At 43.6% G+C, this 23673-nt stretch overlaps 2 protein-coding genes across 6 annotated transcripts in view; both read left to right on the top strand.

Annotated features, from left to right (window-relative positions):
* The window catches only part of rab3ip (RAB3A interacting protein (rabin3)), an 847807-nt gene that overhangs the window by 227681 nt on the left and 596453 nt on the right, over positions 1-23673 (top strand). The window lies entirely within an intron of this gene.
* ptprb (protein tyrosine phosphatase receptor type b) overlaps positions 1-23673 on the top strand; it is a 95272-nt gene that overhangs the window by 42933 nt on the left and 28666 nt on the right. For all 4 annotated transcript variants that reach the window (XM_009299538.4, XM_021474899.3, XM_021474898.3 and 1 more), the window contains 12 exon segments: positions 95-358; positions 3668-3931; positions 6085-6354; positions 8919-9182; positions 15128-15376; positions 17815-18084; positions 18365-18643; positions 19630-19779; positions 19873-20134; positions 22146-22252; positions 23072-23177; positions 23251-23331. In XM_009299538.4, coding sequence (XP_009297813.2) covers positions 95-358; positions 3668-3931; positions 6085-6354; positions 8919-9182; positions 15128-15376; positions 17815-18084; positions 18365-18643; positions 19630-19779; positions 19873-20134; positions 22146-22252; positions 23072-23177; positions 23251-23331 — 2566 coding nt within the window.

The raw sequence follows: 23673 nt of genomic DNA on the forward strand, positions 1-23673 counted from the left end.
GTACGGTCAACTCTCGATTAATTCAAATAATCATGGCCACTTGATAATATTCTGGTGGCGATTAACTCCTCTTCCTTCGCTCTTGTGTTTTCAGTCCCGGGTGCTGTGGGTAATTTGTCCCTGACTGAGCGCGGAGGCACTTTTCTGAGGGTCAGCTGGACGTCCGCTCCAGGAGATGTTGACCACTATGAGCTTCAGATCCTCTTTAATGACACGCAGGTGTCCGCAGCTGTAAATCTAAGCAGCGCCATTGGGGAACACCTGTTCTCTGCGCTCACACCAGGGAGGCTCTACAAGATTGTGCTGTCGACTCACAGCGGGTCATATCAGCGCGCGGAGATCCTTGAGGGACGCACAGGTACCGTTTGAAGCTACTGTGAGGAAATATAGTATACACTCAAAAAATATAGATTGCTGTGTGTTCAGATAGTTTCGTTTTTGCTTTGACCTAATTAACGTATTAATTAACATTCATTCATTTTCTTGTCAGATTAGTCCCTTTATTAATCCAGGGTTGCCACAGCAGAATGAACCGCCAACTTATCCAGCAAGTTTTTACGCAGCAGATGCCCTTCCAGCCACAACCCATCTCTGGGAAACATTCACACACACTCACATACACTACGGACAATTTAGCCTACCCAATTCACCTGTACCGCATGTCTTTGGACTGTGGGGGAAACCGGAGCACCCGCAGGAAACCCACGCGAACGCAGTGAGAACATGCAAACTCCACACAGAAACACCAACTGAGCCGAGGCTCGAACCAGCGACCCAGCAACCTTCTATCGTGAGGCGACAGCACTACCTACTGCGCCACTGCTTCGCCCCTTATTAATTAACATTTAAGTTAAATGTAACCAACATGAACTCATGAGCTGTTAATGTATAATTATATCATGACTTTACTTGGAGGGGCCCATCGTCATGAACTCCTCCTTAACTACTCATGAACTCCTGTGTTGTGTTGGAATATCACACCAATTCCACGCGTGTTCAATAAGAAAAGGTCTGGAGAGGGTTTTCTTCAATGCCAAAAATATTAGTAATTTATTAGATTGAATTGATAAAAATGAATAATTCAATGACAGAGGGTTACGTTACCCCAATGCAATACAAGAATTACATTCAAGAGGCTCGCAACTCACATACATTTCGTGACTCCAGCATAAATACACAACTGATCTTAAAAGGTGGAGTTTGGTTTAACGTCACTTATCAGTCATTCTGCAGTTCTTTGGCTCTTTGTAACCCCTAGACATACTTCCTCTTTCTGCAACCCTTCTCTGCATACCAGAACTGAACAATTATGTGCATCTTTAATGTATTTCACAACTTCTACAAGCATCATGACAACTTGTGACATGTCTAGACTTTGTATTAAACAAAGGCTCCCACACTTATTCTTATTCTGATTTTTCCACTTGTCAGCATGTTCCCTAAAATAGTATGCAGCACAGTAAAAAAAAAGGAAGTGTGTCTGGTCAAGATGGGTTATGATACAATAAGAAAGATTGATTAATCTGTTGTTAGTCTAAACCTTTTCCTAATAAAAAATAAAGACACAAAATCAATAAAAATAAATTCCTTTTCTCCAACAGTTTAAACTGTTCATGTTGCTGTTGACGGAACGCTTTTCTACTGTTATGCATTGTAAATGCACTAGACGGATGCGCATAAGGAGTAAACGAGTAGTTAAGAATGGGTTAATGATGATGTACCCCTCCAAGTAAAGTCATGACATAATTATATATTCACAGCTCATGAGTTCATCAAGGTTAAATTAAGCATAAACTGGGGTAATTAATACATTAATTAACAAACAAGTGTAAGAACGGTCTTTAAACCACAGCGGTTCGAACTGTAGTTCTGCCGAGCGACTAAAAAGTAATCAAGTAATTAAGGTAGCCGTTACTCATGTGACTCATGTTGTACTTAAAATTACTTCATGATTAGCGCATGCATCAACTCATCGTCAGATCATAATGAAGTAATGTTTAGTTTACATATCAACACATCATTATTCATGACCTGTTTTTGTAAAATGTTACCGCTATATTTTGCTGCTTGTTCAAACTACGTATTTAAAATGAGCTGAAAAAACACATTTCTTGAGTTTTTTGGGGGGCAACCTAACATTAACCTTCTTAAATTTGCTATGTTAACTTAGTTGATTGGTGTATTTGTGAATTGTGATGTGCCAGAACAGATCAGGGTAACGAATTGGGCGTGTTAGTTACCCGAGGATGGGGCAGTGTCACACACGATAGTGTAGAGGGGAGGGCCTGCGTTGGATGGCGGAGAGGCTGTCGCAGATGAAGGATGAAAGTGAAGAGTGGGGGTTTGTCACGAACGAAAGTGAAGAGGGTTGGGGAGTCGCGGAAGAAAGTGAAAGTGAACAGCAGACCGGGCAGGAGGGTGGTTGAGAAGGGGGATCGGTAAAATCAGGTGCCGGATCAGATTTCAGAGGGGCTTGTTCCGGCACAAATTAAGCCCCGGGTGGAACCCTGCATTATTTAACAGTGTATGTGTTAATAATGATTTAATGGAAGAGTACAAGAAATAAACTTTTCTCCAAAAAAAAAAAAAGAGAAAATCTCCACGAAACTGACACGACTTAAAAAACGGGGAAAACTTTGTGAGATTAAAAAGAAAACAACACTGTGCCTCAGACACTACTGCAATATAAACACATCACAGAAGTGTAAACTAGCTGCGCTTTTTTGGATACAAAATATAGCCATTTCACGAGTTCACACTTGCATTAGTTTAAGTATAAAGCGTATTTGGCGTGCTGTCCGGGGGGAGGGCTCTGAGCTCGAGGAGACACCCCAACTCGAGCTACTCCCCTTATCAGGAACAAAGAGGAATCAGTATTCGAGCGAAGTGTCTAGCCCGGCCCCAGAACGCTCCCCCCGGGAATTCGATGCAAGAGGTGAGGTGACGGGGTGGTGGAGTGACGCTAAAGTCGTGAGATGCTGCAGGTAAGACAGCTTTGGTATATATAGGGGTTTGTTCAAGCACTGATTTGGTAATAGGTTGATTGTCGATGACGTGTTCGATACTGAAACTTCTGCGCGTGCTCCTCCCGAAATTTGTTTACAAACATCACTAGGATTGCCAGCAATGTTGCCCTTGCGGATCGCTGGAGAACATTCCCTATCATTTACCCAAACTACAAACCCCATCATGCCCTGCAGTCACACACTGGTTTCAGTTCACCTCACTGAACCCAATATAAAATGTACTTTGAATGAAATACTGAGGTGACGCAGTGGCGCAGTAGGCAGTGCTGTCCACTCACAGCAAGAAGGTCTTTGGTTTAAGCCTCAGCAGGGTCAGTTGGCAATTCTGTGTTGAGTTTGTATGTTCTCCCCGAGTTCGCGTGGATTTCCTCTGGGTGCTCTGGTTTCCCCCACAGTCCGAATACCTGCGGTACAGGTGAATTGGGTAGGCTAAATTGTCCGTAGTGTATGTGTTTCTAAGAGATGGGTTGCGGCTGGAAGGGCATCCGTTGTGTAAAACATGCTGGATAAGTTGGCGGTTCATTCCGCTGTGGTGACCCCGGATTAATAAAGGGACTAAGCCGAAAAGAAAGTGAATGAATGAAATACACGGTAGTTTTTCTTCTTCAGTGTAACCTCTGAGTGTTTTTTTTTCTTTTCAGTGCCCAGTCAGGTCCAGAGTGTGCATTTGAGCGCTGGCACCGCAGACGGCAGTCTCAGAGCTTCGTGGTCCTCTGCTGATGGAGACCTTGACTTCTACTCAGTGTCTCTGTTTCAGGAGACACATCTTCAAGATAGTAGACGTGTCCCGAAGCACATCACACAGACAGAATTCTACCACCTCATACCTGGCCAGCTGTATTCGGTGACCGTTCAGTCGGTCAGTGGATCGCAGACAAACAACAGCACAACTACTGGCAGAACTGGTGAGACATATACATAAACAACAACAGGCTCCAAAGAATCAAAAATTGATCAGTCAATTTAGAGTAATGTAAGGAAGTTAAAACACATTTGGTGTCATTTTTGATTATACAATATATACGCACTTTATTAGGTACACCTGTCCAACTGCTCCTTAACGCTAGTTTCTAATCAGCCAATCACATGACAGCAACTAAATGCATTAAGGCATGTATGGTCTAGACCAGGCATGTCCAAACTCAGTCCTGGAGGGCCGGTGTCCTGCAAAGTTTAGTTCCAACCCCAATTAGAAACACCTGGGCAAGCTAATCAAGCTCTTACCAGGCTAAGAAACATCCTTGCAGGTGTGTTGAGGCAAGTTGGAGCTAAAATCTGCAGGACACCGGCCCTCCAGGACCGAGTTTGGACACCCCTGGTCTAGACGATCTGCTGCAGTTCAAACCGAGCATCAGAATAAGGACAAAAGCTGATTTAAGGGACTTTGAACGTGGCATGGTTGCTGGTGTCAGACGGGCTGGTCTGAGTATTTCAGAAACTGCTGATCTATTGGGATTTTCACGCACAACCATCTCTAGGGTTTACAGAGAATGGCCTGAAAAAGAGAAAATATCCAGTGAGCCTGGTCTGGTCTGCTTGGTTTGAGTCTCGATTTCTGCTGCGACATTCGGATGGTCGGGTCAGAATTTGATGTCAACCACATGAAAGCATGGACCCATCCTGCCTTGTGTCGACAGTTCAGGCTGGTGGTGGTGGGGGTGTAATGGTGTGGCGGTAATTTTCTTGGCACATTTTGGGCCCATTAATACCAATTGAGCATCGTGTCAACACCACAGCCTACCTGAGTATTGTTGCTGACCCTGTCTATCTCTTTATGACCACAGTGTGCCCATCTTCTAATGGGTACTTCCAGCAGAATAACACCCCATGTCATAGAGCGTGATCTCAGGCTGGTTTCTTAAACATGACAATGAGTTCACTGTACTCAAATGGCCTCCACAGTCAGCAGATCTCAATCCAATATTGCACTTTTGGGATGTGGTGGAACCGTAGATTGGCATCATGGACGTGCAGTCGACAAATCTGCAGCAACTGCGCGATGCTAACATGTCAACATGGAGCAAAACCTCTGAGGAATAGTCCTTGTTGAATCAACGCCATGAAAGATTAAGGCAGTTCTGAAGCCAAAAAGGGTCCAACCCAGTACTAGTAAGGTGTACTTAATAAAGTGATTGTAGTTTTATGGTAAAGTTTGCCTAAATTTAATCAGCAAATTTTGCAGTGTCGTATAGTTTATGAAATGGAGTGAATCCTGGCTGGTTTATCAGGCTGGTTTTAGAGGGGTTTTGGCCACTTTTTAGCTGGTCTTAATTGGTCAGGTTGGTCTTAGCTGGTTTGAACTGGTCAAGCTGGTCTTAGCTGGTTTTAGTTGGTCAAGCTGGTTTTAGCTGGTCAGGCTGGTTTTAAAGGGGTTTTGGCCACTTTTTAGCTGGTCTTAGTTGATCAGGTTGGTCTTAGCTGGTTGTAGCTAGTTTTAGCTGGTCAGGCTGGTTTTAGAGGGGTTTAGCCACTTTTTAGCTGGTCTTAGTTGATCAGGTTGGTCTTAGCTGGTTTTAGCTGGTTTTAGAGGGGTTTTGGAAACTTTTGAGTTGGTCAGGTTGGTCTTAGCTGGTTTTAGTGGGTCAGGCTGGTTTTAGAGGGGTTTTGGACACTTTTTAGTTGGTCAGGTTGGTCTTAGCTGGTTTTAGTGGGTCAGGCTGGTTTTAGAGGGGTTTTGGTCACTTTTTAGCCGGTCTTAGTTGATCAGGCTGGTTTTAGCATGTCAGGCTGGTCTTAGCTGGCTGGTCTTAACTGGTTTTAGCTGGCCAGGCTGAGAGACCAGCTAAAACCAGCTTGGCCAGGCTGAGAGACCAGCTTTAACCAGCCTAGTCAGATTGAGAGACCAGCTTGACCAGGATGGGAGACCAGCTAAAACCAGCTTGACCAACTTAGGCTGGTTTTAGCTGTTTTTTTTCAGCAGGGCAAGGCAACACCGTTATTCAATCTATTGTTTGTTCTTCCAGTGGAAATGGCAAAACTTTGTTCCTGATAAAATTTGAACACAAGATTGTCATGTAAATGGAAACTGCTGTCTAATGTGTGTTCGTGCGTGTTTCAGAGCCCTCCACAGTCACTGGCCTGCGGGCGGATAATGAGCTTAGCACACACAGTCTTCTGGTGAGCTGGAACTCAGCTGTGGGAGTTCATGACGGATATCGTCTCTGGTTGCTGGATGACGGTGACACAAACATCCACAATGCCTCTGTTCCCGCCGCTAGCAGACACCACCTGTTTGAAAATTTAACTCCTGGAAGGAGGTATAAAGCGCACGTTCGGACTCTCAGTGGGACGGCGGAAAGCAAGGACGTCGTTGCAGAGGGACAAACACGTAAGACACATTTTTATTAGTAGTAGTTGTCATTTTTGAACAATTTAACATTTCAACTTTTAAAGGGGGCCTATTATGCCCCTTTTCACAAGATGAAAATGTGTATGCGTGAGTGTGTAGAGCATGTGTGTGAAGTTTCAGCTCAAAATACCGAGCAAATAATGTTTTATAACTCATGAAACTGACCTTTTCAGGCTTTGATACAAATTGTGCCATTTTGGCGACTGTCACTTTAAATTTAAATGAGATGCTCTTTTTAAAAGAGGGCGGAGCTACAAGCACTTGTGAAAATGAGAAAAGAAGTTACATTTACAATCCTCCGAGTCGATTGTACGTTATCTTCAGCAGGCGAAAGCTCTAACGGCTGACGGCTGCTTCTCACTCAGGGCTGTTTATGCTAATGAGGGAGAGATCATCACTAACGGGCGGGGCTTTCCCCCTCTGAACGTCAATCAGTGCTTCTGCAGACTGCTTTTATCAAGCGTGATTATGAAAAATAAAGCGAATTCATTTAATATAGACTGCCTATATATACACACGGTTGCCACAAAACTGCGTTTAAACCACCATTTTGCATAATATGCCTTTAAACGTTTTTCAAAAGACATACTTTCACTGAAGTTATGCATTTTTTGTAAGTATTATCATCAAATATGTAATAAAATACAACAAAAGTGGGTGAGGCAGTGGCGCAGTAACTAGTGCTGTCGCCTCACAGAAAGAAGGTTGCTGGTTCGAGCCTCGACCCAGTTGGCGTTTCTGTGTGGAGTTTGCATGTTCTCCCTGCCTTCGCGTAAGTTTCCTCCGGTTTCCCCCACAGTCCAAAGACAGGTGAATTGGGTAAGCTAAATTGTCCGTAGTGTGTGTGTGGATGTTTCCCAGAGATGGGTTGCGGCTGGAAGGGCTTCCGCAGCGTAAAAACTTGCTAAGTTGGTGGTTCATTCCGCTGTGGCGACCCCAGATCAATAAAGAGACTAAGCCGACAAGAAAATGAGTGAATGAACAGCAAAAGAGTAGCAATATCTATTATCTTTCTAGTAGTTGCAATTAATACAAAAAACTATGCAAATTAATTCACGTTTTTACTAACATGATTGAAAAGAGCTGAAATGTTTGTAAAAGTGTGTTGTTTATACGTACTTTGTGATCTTTTTTTCTGAAGTACTGAAATAAACGCTGAACCACAATAACCAGTCAAACCTCTGCTGAAAAATCCAGCTTGAACCAGCCTAGCTGGTTGGCTGGTTTTAGCTGGTCTACCAGGCTGGTTTTAGAGATGTTTTGGCCAGTTCCAGGGTGGTTTCCAGCCATTTTTCGTTTAAGCTAAAACCAGCTTGACCAGCCTAGCCAGGCTGGGAGCCCAGCCAAAACCAGCTATCTCCAGCTTAAACCAGGATGGTCAAGATTGTTTTTAGATGGTTTTAGCCAACACAATCTCACGGCAATTCGTAACTTTTTCATTTAGTGGCTAATTCGCATGAATTCGTACGATCTAATTCGTACAATTTAGTACGATTTGCTTATCCCCCAATGATGGTTGGGGTTAGGGGTGGGGTCAGGTGCCACGCCTCCTTTTTAAAATCGTGCCATTTTGTACGACTGAACTCGTACGAATTCGTACGAATTAGCCACTAAACTGGCAAAACGTAAAATACTTTCTCGTGAGATCAGGCTGTTTTAGCTGGTCCCTTTTCCAGCCTGACCAGCTAAGACCAGGCTGGAAATGGCTGGAAACCAGCCAAAACCCCTCTAAAACCAGGCTGGTCGACCAGCTAAAACCAGCCAACCAGCCAAGGCTGGTTTCAGCTGGATTTTTCAGCAGGGACGTGTTAATGTATTGCACTTATAAAAGCTAAATGCTGAATAAATCAAATGAAAGCTGAATAAACAGGGGATATGATCATATTTGGCTGAAAATCTGGAATCTTACGCCCCATTCACACGGGGCGTCAGGGTCAACGCTTCCCATTCACTTTGAATGGGTGACGTCAGGCGTTGCCGAACTGCATTGTGGATCCGTCGGCGCCGCTTCAGAAGCGTTGCTCGCTGCAGAAGTTGGGACTAGCTCAACGCCGACGGAAGCGTCAGCCAATCAGATCGCTATATGCGAACACACCAGCTCAGACAGTGGCCTATTGCTGACTGAATTTCATTGGCTGACGCTTCTATGATGATCACTTCAGACACGCCTTCAGTCAAGCGTTGACGCTGAAGCCCCGTGTGAATGGGGCGTTAGGGTGCAAAAAAATCGAAATACTCCCCTTTAAAAACAGATTTCAAGATAAAAAGATTAGCCAAAAGGTGTAACTTAAGACTGGTTTTGTGGTCCAGCATCACAATTCATGTTGACTTTAAATACATTTAATACCATTTCAAATATCTTTATCCTTGTATTTCTTCAAGAAATATTGACATTTTTGTCGGACATTTTGTCCAAAACATCAAGAGGGGAGTGCTTTGAGCTCTCTTTAATACATTTCAACTATAACAAACTGTATAAAGTAATCAAATACGTCTTTACCAGAAACAATGATGGCAGTTTTGTTTTGTTTCCACATCTCCAGGTCCATCCGCAGTGTCGGCACTTCACGTGTGCTCGAACACGAGCAGTGACCTTTCCTTCTGCTGGGCTTCAGCGGTGGGCTGGGTGGACGGGTATGAATTATATCTGTACGATCAAGACGAGACCCTCCACTATCACAGGACCCTGGGGAGTGATGCTCTGGGCTGGTCCTTTACACTCCTTCAGCCGGGAACACGCTATAAGATGACGATCACCAGTAAGAGTGGGAAGCTGAGCAATCAGTCATCCGTATGGGCTCACACAGGTGAATGCTGAAGCTCAATAGCGTTCAGTATATTCCACGGTTTAAAAGCTTCACTGTATTTTAATTGATAATGTTAGTCGTCCTAAGTATGAGACGTATCTGGGATTTATAGTTCAGATTTTCATTTGAGTTTGATGGCCCTGCTGAAAAATCCAGCTTAAACCAGCCTAGGCTAGTTGACTGGTTTTAGCTGGTCGACCAGCCTGGTTTTGGCTATTTACAGGCTGGTTTCCAGCCATTTTCAGCCTGGTTTTAGCTGGTCAGGCTGGGAGATGACCAGCTAAAATCAGCTTGACCAGCCTAGCCAAGCTGGGAGTCCAGCCAAAACCAGCTATACCCAGCTTATCTAGGCTGGTCAAGCTGGTTTTAGCTGGATTTGGCTGGTCATTTTCATTGACCAGCTAAGACCAGGCTGGAAATGGCTGGAAACCAGTCTGGAAAGGGCCAAAACCCCTCTAAAACCAGGCTGGTCAACCAGCTAAAACCAGCCCACCAGCCTAGGCTGGTTTAAGCTGGATTTTTCAGCAGGGAGTGCATTTTAAGTTAAAGGTCTAGTGCAGGGGTGGCCAATCCTGTTCCTGGAGATCTACCTTCCCTCAGATTTCAGTTGCAACCCTTATCAAACACACCTGTCTGTAATTATCAAGTGGATTTCAGGTCCTAATTAATTGGTTCAGGTGGGTTTGATCAGGGTAGGAGCTAAACTGTACAGGAAGGTAGATCTCCAGGAACAGGATTTAGCACCCCTGGTCTAGTGTGTAAGACTGACAACTAGTGGCTGAACTAAGTATTGCAGTCCAAATTCTAAATATTTTTTTCAACTTCCCTTCCTCCTCCTCCTCAGACTGACACACATGCTTTTTTGGTGAAAAAAAAATCATCACAAAATCTTCATTATTTTCAAACATAGCAAATGGAGGGACTAAAAAATGTCAAAAACTTTCAGAATTGCTTTGTCGCAGTGGTAACACTTGAACGGGTGTTCATAAGATGGTCATGACCTGACGTCATAATGGTGAATGAGATTTTATGCATGCTTATAACAACTATTATTAAGTGTCATTTGCTCAGTTATGACATTTTAAATGCAAAGATGACATTGTTGTTATGACAACTTGGCATAAACAAATACATCACAACCTGATTTTGACTTTGTCTTGACAACGTGACATGACCAAGACAACAGAAGTTGTCATAAATCTGTCATAAACATGATGCCACTATAAATATGTCATGAATTTTATAACATCGTCATTAAAGAGCCCATATTATACATTGAAAAGGGTCATATTTCAGTTATATGGGTCTCCAACCACATACTGATATGCCTGCAAGGTCAAAAAACACGTTCATGGTCTTTTAATCTGCATTTATTTTATCTAATTATCCCATATGAATCGTTCAGTGATTCATTCGTTCCCAAACCCCATTGGACCTGTGACAGCCTGTTGTGATTGGACGACAGCGTTCAGCACCAGACAGTAATATGCCCAGCGTGGTTTGTCAACTGTGACACACATTCAGTATTAATACACACGAGAGGGAAAACTAGAACTTTTCTGAATCTTGACCGCTGCACGTGTGTAGGAACAGCTGACGGTGGCCATAGCAACGGCAAATGGCACGGAACGCGAGCTCACAAACTCAAGCTTTAAATCCGTAAACAAAGCGGCATGTGTCGCGTTTCAACGTGACATTAGACACGATATGAGAATATAAAGAGTTAACCTGACGCAGCACAAGCGGTTACAAGTACCAAAACATCATTTAAATGCATCATTTGCAAGCTGGAGAAAACGAAGAGGCACAATTTACTTGCGCTTATGAAATGTGTCACGGGCCAGGTCTGATTTCATCCATTATCTTTCATTAGCTGTAGATCGTTTCTATTTATAATTATTGCTGTGGCACCTCTTGAGTCAAGTGTTGAATGTTCTCGGGGCTTACCTGTACTCTGCTTTGCCCAAAGATCACATCCCTAGCCAGGGGGTTGTAGCGCTCAACAGCGCTCCTCCTCAGCTGCAGCAGGCTGCCTTTGTGCCTAATAAACTGGCCTTATTTTACACGCACCCCCTGGTAGATCGTCTGTCCTTTCGTCTCACAAGTCTCACACATCAGTCTTTTCTGATTCTTCCTTTAACAAACGAATGAATCGCCCATTTCCCTCACACTTCCAATAATATCCAGGTAAGCACAGCATCTTCATGACTCGTGATGATGACTGCAGGATTCAGTCTTTGCTGCTGTGTTAGTGGGCGGGGCCGCAGGTTTAAATTTCCCCTGGTTTGCGCACTCAACAGTTGGGCGGGGCTTATGTTTCATAGCCACGTCACGCCAAATTATCTGAATAGTCGACTCTTTTTTTTTTTTAGATGAAGCAATAGTTTTAAAAACTGTCCACTTTCAGACGTAAGTGTGACGATCTTGCTTGGGCTGTCTTCTTACTGTACACTGTACAATGGAGACAGCGCGTGTAAATAGTTGCTGGATCAAAGAAAATGACCACCTCCACAGCAATGCTTCGTTAACTCTGCTCTGTTTTATTTAAAACAGTTTTATATATTTTTTTTTTATATGCCAATGAATTCTTTTTAACTTTGTGATCGTATAGTGTAAATTTTAACAGTCAGAATATGAAAAACATTTCACACTTTGAATTTTACATGACAAATTAATGAATCACAATTCTCAATGTACAATCACTGAGTGTAACAGCAATACAATTCAACTCCAAAAGTAATGAAACTTCCCCATCTAGTGGAGACTTTTAGTAACTCGTTTTGAGTAAGAAGAAAAATAATTACAATTCATTTATAACATTTAACACATACCTGTACAATGGAGACAGACAGCGCGTGTAAATAGCTGCTGGATCAAAGAAAATGACCACCTCTATATGAAACACAAGACAAATTGATTTCAATCAGGCCTCGTTATATAAACACGTTATAAACTCAAAATTGAGCAGCACACTCGACGCCAAACACAACTCAACAGTGTCCCAACATATTCATTGAAACATTAAGTCACATTAAAGCTAATATTTATGCGTTTTAAACACTTATTAATGGTCATTTTCCACCTGTTAGAAACGTGCAACTTACCCACAGCAATGCTTCTTTAACTCTGCTGTGGGCGGTCTCTACTCCACGCACTTATTACATCACGCACACTCTAGAGGGCGCTGTCCCCATTTAGGCATTCATTTAACACACTTATTTACGCCGTTACATAAGCCTTAGCTGGATATTTCACTTCACTTACAGCTGTGTTACACACTACATGGAAGGTCATTCATGAAAACCCACAATAGGGGCTCTTTAATATTTAATGACTTTAACTACAGTGACACAAGCTGAATTGGTATTTAAATGTCATTAAATATTAACGACATTCTTAAAAATGACTTGACAGAGCAACAACACTTTTAATAAGATATTTTAATGACAAATGAAGAGTTCAGATGCAAAAACCTCTAAATGCCGTCTGAAATTTCTCCTGAAATGATAATTCTTCTCAACTTTCTATGTTTGTTCGGTTGTGTCGCTTAAAAGGCAATGAAAAGAACCCGTCCGTCAATATAAATGTAAAATTACTGAGCCAACTGTAACGAGGAGACTGACACGGAGGGATCCATTATGCAGTATTTATTAACCACAACTTCACTCAAACACACAATATGCACCTGGGTGCACACACACACACATCCACAGTAGTAGTAATGGTTTCAAGAATGACGGTGAACAGACACAGAGTGAGTTACCAGGCATGAGTAGAGAGCAGCGAGCGTGAATCAGAGTCCGTGTATCAGGCTTGGGTCAAAGGCAGGCAGCAAGAATCAGAGTCCGTGTATCAGGCGTGGGTCGTGGGCAGGCAGAAGGCGAAGCAAAGTAAGAGACAGGCTGGAGTCGTACACAAGAGATCAGGCTGGATATAACGCTCAGTAATGCTGGCCGGGGCTGAACAAGACTTCGCACTGACTGAGTGTTTGAGTGCGGCTTATATGAGGTACGTGGGTCGTTAACATGATTCAGATCAGGTGTATGCGCAATCAGTGTAGTTGGATGATGTTATGCTAAAAGTCCGGAGATGGCGGCCTCTGCTGGCCAGCGAGGGGAATGACCGGGACCGAGTCGGTGACACCAACACACAAGAGTTGGTGAAAATGCTAATTTTAGAAGAAAATATCAAATGGCTTTTAGAGGTTTTTGCATCAAAACTGTTTAAAGACAAGTTTGTTCCACTGCAAACGTGACCAGAAAAATATGAACAATTGTATTGCTTCAATGATTATAACAAATTGTTGTCTTGGTCAAGTCAAGTTGTTGCGACAAAGACAAAAACGGGTTGTGAGGTATTTGTTTATGTCATGTTGTCATAACAATAATGTCCATATTTGCATTTAAAATTACACGGTTGAGAAAAATATGCATAACGCTCCAGTTACTAAAGAAACCCTTGTTCCCCGAAGGGGGAACGGAAAAGCTATAGTGGAGAATCCACTTATGGGGATTTCGTACAGAAAGCCAATTGTATATATTCGGGCCAATGAATTGGCAGCATCAACTTGCCCAGCTGATGCTTGTTGCAATCAATTTAGCAATATAAGCACAGCGAGAGCAAGGCTGAGGCATCCTTTTTAGCTGAAGAGACTCAACTCACAGCTAAGGGACAATCATTATGGCAATGGAATATAGCATTTTCGTTCCCCCCCTCGGGGAGCGAGGGTTACTTTAGTAACTGGAGCGCTCCCCTTCAGATGGGGAACTTCAATGCTACAAAGGAGAATCCACTTATGGGGAAATGTCTGGAAAACGCCATAATGACTACACCTTACCTGCCCCTGATGAGAGGTTGCCAGGCAAGCGTGAGCGCACCTGCATCTGCTAGAGGCGCGGTCTTCCAACGAGATCCCTGGCCCTTACTTATCCCTCTTCAATAGAAGGGAGTCACAAAAAGGAGCCTGAAAAGTTTCTAAATCATTTTTAGGAATTTAAATATGACAGTACATTGGGAAAGCGTGCAGCCCTGATAGGAAGGACGCTGCGGAGGCTACCTGCTAACCAATGGGGAGATAAGGCGGCAAGAGAGCATATGTACTAGCCCTGAAAAGGGGGAGTACGCATATGAATATAAGATGGTTAGCGGAGAGGGAATACACAGGTCCGCCTGTGAGGGGGGACTGCACCGTGACTGAATGGGAACGCCTAGTGGGGATGGCGCATAGCAGGCACTTGTGTCCAGAACGCAAGCTGACCAGAGGGCAGACCTACAATGTAACGGGCCAGCAAGTGACTCCTCCGCTGAGTCAATGCCGGGGGCCTCGGAGGAATTTCTGCATAGTTCGCCTCAGCGGGTAACTTTACTGACAGATTGAATAAACGCACAAATCTCTGTGTTAGGGAGAATGGCGCATCAAGCGTGTTTCAACACCTTAACCACCCTGGAGGACCGGACCCGAAGAACGCCAGGCAAAGGAGAAAACCCAGCTCGACCGTCTGACGCCGCGTGCATCACACTCTGGACCGGGAGACCGCTCTCGTTTACTCAAAATCGCTGTAGATCAGCAGGAGGAAACCTCATCATCGACTCTCTTTGAAGGCTGTTGAAGTCTCTGAAGCGAAAAGGATGCCTCAGCCTTGCTCTCGCTGTGCTTATATTGCTAAATTGATTGCAACGAGCTTTCTAATTCATTCTAATGCTGCTAATTCATTGGCATTTCATTGGCCCGATTATATACTCTTTCAGACAATTGGCTTTCTGAACGAAAGTGGACTCTCCACTATAGCTTTGAATTTCCCTATCCGAAAGAGAATAACAGTTGTCATAAGCGAGCTTAAAATTTCATTCATGTGTCACATCATGATTATAAAGGTTAGATGACAGTCTTATGAGTCACCCCCTTCAAGTAAAGTGGTAATCTAATTTTCCTCCTGTATTTTCAGCTCCGGCCTCAGTCCCAGAGCTGCATGTGGAGAATCAGGGTCAGACGGACAGTCTTCTGCTGAGCTGGACTCCTGCTCCAGGAGGACTGACTGGGTATTCGGTGACTGTGGACGGCAGAGAGCAGCGGGTGGGCCCAGAGGTCACTCAAGTGGTCTTCCACAGTCTGGTGGCTGGAAGACTTTACCTTGCTACAGTGCAGACGTGGAGCGAAGATCTAAGCAACTCTACGACTGCAGTAGGACGCACAGGTCAGGGCTGAATATTAAAATCAAAGTTTTTTAGATGCTAGTTTCAGGATGTGGGTTGAGGCAGTGGCGCAGTAGGTAGTGCTGTGGCCTCACAGCAAGAAGGTTGCTGGGTTGCTGGTTCGAACCTTGGCACAGTTGGCGTTTCTGTGTGGAGTTTGCATGTTCTCCCTGCCTTCGCGTGGGTTTCCTCCGGGTGCTCCGGTTTCCCCCACAGTCCAAAGACATGCGGTACAGGTGAATTGGGTAAGCTAGATTGTCCTTAGTGTATGAGTGTGTGTGTGGATGTTTCCCAGAGATGGGTTGCGGCTGGAAGGGCATCTGCTGCTTAAAAACTTGCTGGATAAGTTGGCGGTTCATTACGCTGTGGCGACCCTGGATTAATAAATGGACTAAGTCGACAAGAAAAAGCCAATTTGAGTCCTTTTAGGACCTCAGCAGCACTAACATTTCATTAAATACAAAAAGGATGTTACCATTTAACACAAATCGGTAATTTTAAAATGCAAAACATAAGTTGACTGTCTACTTTTGATTTTAAAAACCCCCATTTCAACTTTTTTAACCCTCATCTTTCAGTGTTCATGATTTCATTTTAAGCTTCTAGCTCACTGCTCTGACCTTCTTTACTGTGAGGGAACTGTAATGCTGCGTTCACACCAGACGCGGAACGCGCGTCAAGCGCGAGTGATTTACATGTTAAGTCAATGCAAACGCGCTTGATGCGCTTAATGCGCATTTCGTGCGAATCACTCACGTTCGAAAATCTGAACTTCAGCGGACATTCGCGCCGCGTTAACCAATCAGGAGCTTGCTCTTGTGGGGGCGTGATTGTGACGTATCGCCTGTTGTCGGTGTCCCAGAGGAAATCCCCCAGCAGACACCGACAAGAAGTTCATCAAACTGTGCTGGGCTCAGTCAGAAGCACCGCTGAAAACCTCCATCAGCCAGGTTCAGTTTCTGGAGGAGTTTATGAGCTTAAAGAGCTGGATGCACCTCTGAAAGGATGTAGTGGACTCAAACACAGCTCTAAACGTATCGATGCTGTTTATCATCCTTGATAAAGCACATAAACACTGTTATTTTCTTCATAAAATCCATGTTAGCCATTTAGCTATAAAGCTAGAGTCACGGTGCAGACAGAAGCCCTGCCCATCACGCGAATCCGCGTCTGTTCAAAAGTGAATTTGACACGCGAATAAATCGGGGTTTGGCGCGCGAATGAAGCGATTAACCTCAAATGTTCACACGACTATTTACGCGCGAATAGCGCGATTTATCCACGCATTCCGCGTCTGGTGTGAACACAGCATTATGCTGCGTTCACTCCAGACGCGGAACGCGCGTCAAGCGCGAGTGATTTACATGTTAAGAAAATGCAAACGCACGAATAGACATCCTGCGGCACGATACGCGCGAATGACTCGAATTGCGCGGTGCGAATAGCCCAATACGGGTGAATGGCACGGGGCGAATTGAGCGTTTTGCGCGTTTGATGCGCTTAATGCGTGTTTGCGCGAATCTCTTGAGTTCGAAAATCTGAACTTCAGCAGACATTCGCGCCGCGTTAACCAAGCCCTGCTTCTGTTCTGAAGTGAATTTGACACGCGAATGAAGCGGATTTGCCGCGTGAATGAAGCGGGGTTTGACGCGCGAATGAAGTGAGTAAACTTAAATGTTCACGCGGCTATTTACGCGCGAATAGCGCGATTTATCCGCGCGTTCCGCGTCTGGTGTGAACCCAGCATAACATTTTGTTTCTCATTGTATAACATTGCTTCTCTTTGTTACTGGTGTTACAGTGTTTTTACCCATCACAAACAAAAAATAAAATTAACATTTTAATATTGCAAAACAATTAGGAAACACCAGTGACAAATACATTGGTACATGTTCTTTAAATAAATGTTCAAAAATATAAAAGCATCATTTAAGCAGAGTGGCTCAGTAGTTGGCACTGTCGCCTTACAGTAAGACGGTCGCTGGTTCGAGTCCCGGCTGGGTCAGTTGGCATTTCTGTGTGGAGTTTGCATGTTCTCCCCATATTGGCGTCGGTTTCCTCCAGGTGCTTTGGTTTCCCCCACAGTCCAAAGACATGCGCTATAGGGGAATTAAACTAAATTGGCTGTAGTGTATGAGTGTGTGCGTGAATGAGTGTGTATGGGTGTTTCCCAGTACTGGGTTGCAGCTGGAAGGGCATCCGCTGAGTAAAACATTTGCTTGAATAGTTGGCAGTTCATTCCACTGTGGCAATCCCTGATGAATAGAGACTAAACCGAAGGAAAATGAATGATTTTAAGCAGAGATTGATGTGCTTTCAGAGGAATTAAATAATGTATTGATTTTTAGACATTTTTGCCATAAAGAAGGACGTTTCTGTAGAAGAACTCAAAGAACAACAGTTCTGAAACTAAACGACTCTCGTCATTATATCACCACAGTCCCTGCAGCGCCATCGTCGGTGTCCGTCAGCTGCTCTGGCGGCTCGGTGGACATGAAGTGGCATGTCCCAGACACAGGAGACTATGAGGATTTCGAAGTGACGTGGTTTCCTCAGGACACACTGTACATTTCTCATCTCCGTCCCACTCAGCGGATCCTCGAAGGACTTCATCCAGGCCGGCTCTACAACATTAGCCTTCGCACGGTCAGTGGGAAGAGACACAGTCCTGTAACCTACAGCTGTCCCGTTTACCACACCATCAGAACCCGTGAGTACACCTCTATCAACATCGGTCACTTCTGAGCAGTTTCACATCACTACAGCAATGAAACAAAGCTGAAGTCAGGATTATTTGCCCTTAGAATTATGTTTTTCGAAAAAAAATATAGCTTAAAGGGGCTAATAATATTGACCTTAAAATGTTTTAAAGAAAATTAAAAACTGCTTTTATACTAGCCAAAATAAAACAAATAAGACTTCAGAAGAAAAAATATTATCGGAAATACTGTGGAAAAATAGTGTTCCATCAAACTTCTTTTTCTCCACAGCTCCACTGCCGGCTCCGAGCATCCACTGTTTCCCCCTGAGCTCCACCTCTGTGTCCTGCTCCTGGACTCCTCCGCACTCTGATTTCGACGGCTTTGTTGTGCAGTGCCACAGACAGGGCTCTGGGAAGGCAGTGTACACGCACACGCTGGGAAACCGCACCCTCTCGCAGCGTTTTGACAGACTGGAGCCCTTCAAAAACTACACCATCTACGTCGCAGTGATGTCTGGAGACAAGCAGAGCTCAACCGTAAAGAACAGCGTTATCACTATGATCGACAGTAAGTGACGGCAGAACAACCTTGACACTCGAAAACAATGTAGTGGGAGGATAGAGCAGTAAATAGCAGTAAAGGATAGAGTAGAAACAATTAGATAGAAGGTAAAAAGAAAACAAGACTACTTGATTGATCAGTTAAAACTTTATATATACTTTATATATATATATATATATATATATATATATATATATGTATGTATGTGTGTGTGTGTGTGTGTGTGTGTATATGTATTATATATATATATATATATATATATATATATATATATATATATATATGTGTGTGTGTGTGTGTGTGTATGTATGTATGTATATATATATATATATATATATATATATATATATATATATATATATATAAAGTATATATATATATATATATATATATATATATATATATATATATATATATATATATATATATACATATAAATATATATATACATACATGCATACATACACACACACACACACTCATATACCTATACACACACACACACATATATATATATATATATATATATATATATATATATATATATATATATATATATATATATATGTGTATGTATGTATGTATGTATATATATGGTATATATATGGTTTCCAGCCTGGTCTTAGCTGGTCAGGCTGGAAAGGGACCAGCTAAATCCAGCTAAAACCAGCTTGACCAGCCTGGCTAAGCTGGTCAAGCTGGTTTTAGCTGGTCATCTCCCAGCTTGACCAGCTAAGACCAGGCTGGAAATGGCTGAAAACCAGCCCGGAAATGGCCAAAACCCCTCTAAAACCAGCCTGGTCGACCAGCTAAAACCAGCCAACCAGCCTAGGCTGGTTTAAGATGGATTTTTCAGCAGGGAAGAAATTGAACACTATTCACATTATAATTCGATTTAATCCACAGAGCTCAGATGTGTCTATGACAGAACTCAGATGTACCTACGCATGTTGTTACCACAGAAACTCAGCAGGTCAGTCTTTGTTTTTCAGGGCCCCCTGTCCCACCAGTGACCGTACGGGTCAATGAGCATTCAGCGGTCATCACCCATTTCACCATCCGGTTTAAGTTCAACTGCAGCTGGTTCAGTGATGCTAACGGAGCCATTCGCTACTTCACAATAATTGCCACGGAGTCAAATGGTACCAATCACTTTTCAGACAATCGGTTTCTTTTTGTCGATTGAGTTTAAATGTTTTTTAATTCTCGCTGATCACGTCTGGTTCAACTTACAGATGTTGATAATGGCTTGCCGGAACAGAGACATCCTCTGCCATCTTATCTGGACTATAGACAGAACCACTCCATCAAAGCCTACCAGACGGGCTACTTTCACAGCACGTGTGCCGAGGGGTCCGACGGCAAGGTTCAGGTTTTCGAGATAAACCTGGGAGCAGGAATGAAACATTTGGGCGGAGCTTGCAAATTGGATCCAGAATCTATCCAGCACGGATCACATCTTTGTGACGGGCCCCTTAGATCCAGGACATCGTATCGGTAATGCCACTTTTTTGTGTAATATTTGATGCAGTATCTTGCCCTAAACTGTGGGCTGAATGGGGATTACTTTGACAATGATGCCACCAAGCAATTTTGTGTTTAATCGACGTCTAATAGACATCCAAACATAGAGATCTTGGCTAAAACAAGGCTATTCAAGCTGTCAGTGAAAATCTAACAGACGTCTAAATAGTCCGACAGACTTCACATGTGTAGTCATTCATAGTCGTTCATAAAAATTTTTACTGACTGACCAAATGAATCCTTGTTCAGCCAAGACGTCTATGTATTCACGTCTTTCTGGGTTGTCCTTTATATGCAATATGTTTTACAAACAAAAACAAAAAGCGTTTCCTTTTCAGAACGGCATCGCCATGTAAATGTGATTCTGATTATATGGCTACAGAAGAGGTTTGTACATGATGGCACCTATTGCGTTGTTCTTGTTTAATTAGTTAGACTTTGAGTTGACGTGTACTTTGATCAATTCGTGATTACCACCTTGTTAGTTCGCCATCAGTCCTCCATTGTTGCTAACAGCTCCGCTACTTCATCAGAGCTCCCATTTGTTTTGTTGATGTCCTCTCACATGACATGTTTACGGGCATCAAACATATATTGTACAATGGTTTATTTTTTCAGAACTCTAGAGTATTTGTTTTTTAGCCTGAACATTCTGACTAACATCTCAATTCTTTCCCCAACTTCATAATGCTGCGTTTGTAACCCTGCCGGTCCTACGCCACCCAACCCTCTCCGAGCTGGTATCGAACCGGCGACCTTCCGCATGGGAGTTGGTTGCTCTAACAAGGAGGCTAAAGACCATGGCATCTAGCGTTTGTCGCTAGAGCACCTTTAGATGTTAGAGGAGTGAGGTTTACCTGCACAGCACCTACTAGCTGGCCTCCGTTACAGTCACCCCCCTAAACCTCACTCCCATCCGGGTCACGGCACCAATGTAACCCCACCGGTCCTACGCCACCCAATCCTCTCTGAGCTGGTATCAAACCTGCAACCTTCCGCATGAGAGTCGATTGCTCTAACAAGGAGGCTAAAGACCATGGCCTCTAGCGTCTGTCGCTAGAGCACCTTTAGAGGTCAGAGGAGTGAGGTTTACCTGCACAGCATCTACTAGCTGGCCTCCGTTACAGGTTCACACCAGATGCGGAACCCACGTCAAGCGTGAGTGATTTACATGTTAAGTCAATGCAAACGTGTGAATAGACATCCTGCGGTGCGTTACGCGTGAATGGCGCGCCGCGAATGTCGGGAATTGTATGAATGTTGTGGTGCGAATGGCGCGATACACGCAAATGGCACAGCGCTAATTGAGCGTTTTGCGCAAATCACTCGAATTCGAAAATCTGAACTCAGCGGACATTGGCACTATGTTAATCAATTAGGAGCTTGCTCTTGTGGGGCGTGATTGTGACGTATCGCCTGTTGTCGGTGTTCCGGGGGAAATCCTCCAGCCTTCACCGACAACAGTTCATCAAACTGGGCTTGGCTCAGTCAGAAGTACCCCGTCACTGAAAGTCCCCGTCATCCAGGTTCAGTTTCTGGAGGAGTTTATGAGCTCACAGAGCTGGATGCACCTCTGGAAGGATGTAGTGGACTCAGTCACGACCCTAAACGTATCGATGCTGTTTTTCAGTCTTCATAAAGCCCAAAAACACTGTTTTTTTCCTCATAAAATCCATGTTAGCCATTTAGCAACGAAGCTACAGTCACCGGGCAGACAGAAGCCCCGCCCAACACGTGAATCCGCATCTGTTCTAAAGTGAATTTGACACGGGAATGAAGCGGGGTTTGGCGCGCGAATGAAGCGAGAATACTCAAATGTTCACGCTGCAATTTATGCGCGAATAGCGCAATTTATCCGCGCGTTCCGCGTCTGGTGTGAACACAGCATGAGAGTGAGTTAGTGATGGCGGAATCCTCATTGAAAGCTGAGCTTAATGTAAAAGATGTGCTGTTATAAATAAATTTGTATGCTTTATTTCCTCAGATTAAGCGTCCGTGCCTTCACTCAACTGTTTGATGAAGAGAACAGAGAATTTCCACACCCGCTTTATACAGACACCTATCTCTCGCTCCCTTTATTAACTCAATCAGGTAAGACACTGCGATCCTTATTTTTAGTGCTATTACCGATGTTTAAAGTGCCTCTATTATGGATTTTTAAAGATTTTCTTTCCTTCAGTGTGTAACACAGCTCTAAGGGAATGTAAACATCTAGCTGAGGTTTAAATCTGAAAGTGCAGCATGTATATAGGTATTGACTCTCAAAAGAACAGAACGGACTTGTTATTAACACAGGTCGTTCTCCAAATAGATCTTTAGCCATGTTTTTCACACTAGACACTGAAAGCACTGCACTATGAAACCCATTCATTTCAATGGCTTGAGCTCACACAGCAGAGCAGCTATAATGAGCTTATGTGCGCACCACAGTTCAAAATAGTTACATTTCTAATTTAATACTCGTTGTCATTTCTTTTTACTCTGAGTTATGATGAAGAATGGTGTCCACACCGCAGTGCTGTATCAGTACTTTCCTGCATTGAGCTCACACATATACTATCATGGCCACCTGCTTCAACGCTTGATAAGTCAAGATGGATGTTTCGTTTCCATCCTAAGCTGCACATCGTCGACCAATCACGACAGACTGGGTCCTCAGACCAATCACAGGAGAGTAGCATCACGAAAAATAGATCACTGAACAAATCATATGGGAATTATCGGAGTAATCGCGTACAAATAAATGCATATTTTCGACAACGAAAGTGTTTTTTGATCTTACATACAGGTCAGCCTGTCGTTGTGGACTTCCATAACCAAACTATGACCTTTTATAATGCATGTCAGGGGCACTTTAAAACAGTTGAATCGAGGGTTGTTTGGATAAAACCATGATGTTCTGTCGCTCAGCACCACGAAGCGGCCTGACAGGAGGGATCACGGCTGCCCTGTTTCTCATCACTATGGTGCTCGCCCTGACAGCCTTACTGATTTACAGAAAGAGAGCGCACAAAATGTGAGTAAACACAAGCTCCTGTGTGGCCGCAGTATCTGCGACCCTGCTGACGTGTGTTTGTGTCTCCTTCAAGAGCCGTGCAGGAAAGTCCAGTGATGAAGATGTGCAAGTGGAAGGCCTTGCCCACCTCACAGATGTGCCTGCGCATAAGGAGGTACCACACCTTTCACCTTTCTTTCCTTCTTTTATTTATAAAGCACTTTCATTCAACTACCATTTGATCCAAAGTGCTGTACAATTAGGAAAGATTAAGAGCTATCCGCTTGTTAAGTGTGACGTCACGCGAAGCGGCTTCCGGGTCCAACACTCTATTCAACTGAATGGGGAGACTCATGAAATGGCAATAATAAACGTTTGCAAAGCGATTTAAGGCTTTCGAAAATCACGATCGCAGTATATATGTCCATGCCTAATATCCGATGGCCAGAAAGTGATCCATTTATTTATAAATTGTTACATTTTTGGTATTTGTTATGCAGCAAGCCCAGAGATTGTT

This window comes from Danio rerio, chromosome 4 (assembly GCF_049306965.1).
Source record: "Danio rerio strain Tuebingen ecotype United States chromosome 4, GRCz12tu, whole genome shotgun sequence".
Lineage (NCBI taxonomy): Eukaryota > Metazoa > Chordata > Actinopteri > Cypriniformes > Danionidae > Danio > Danio rerio.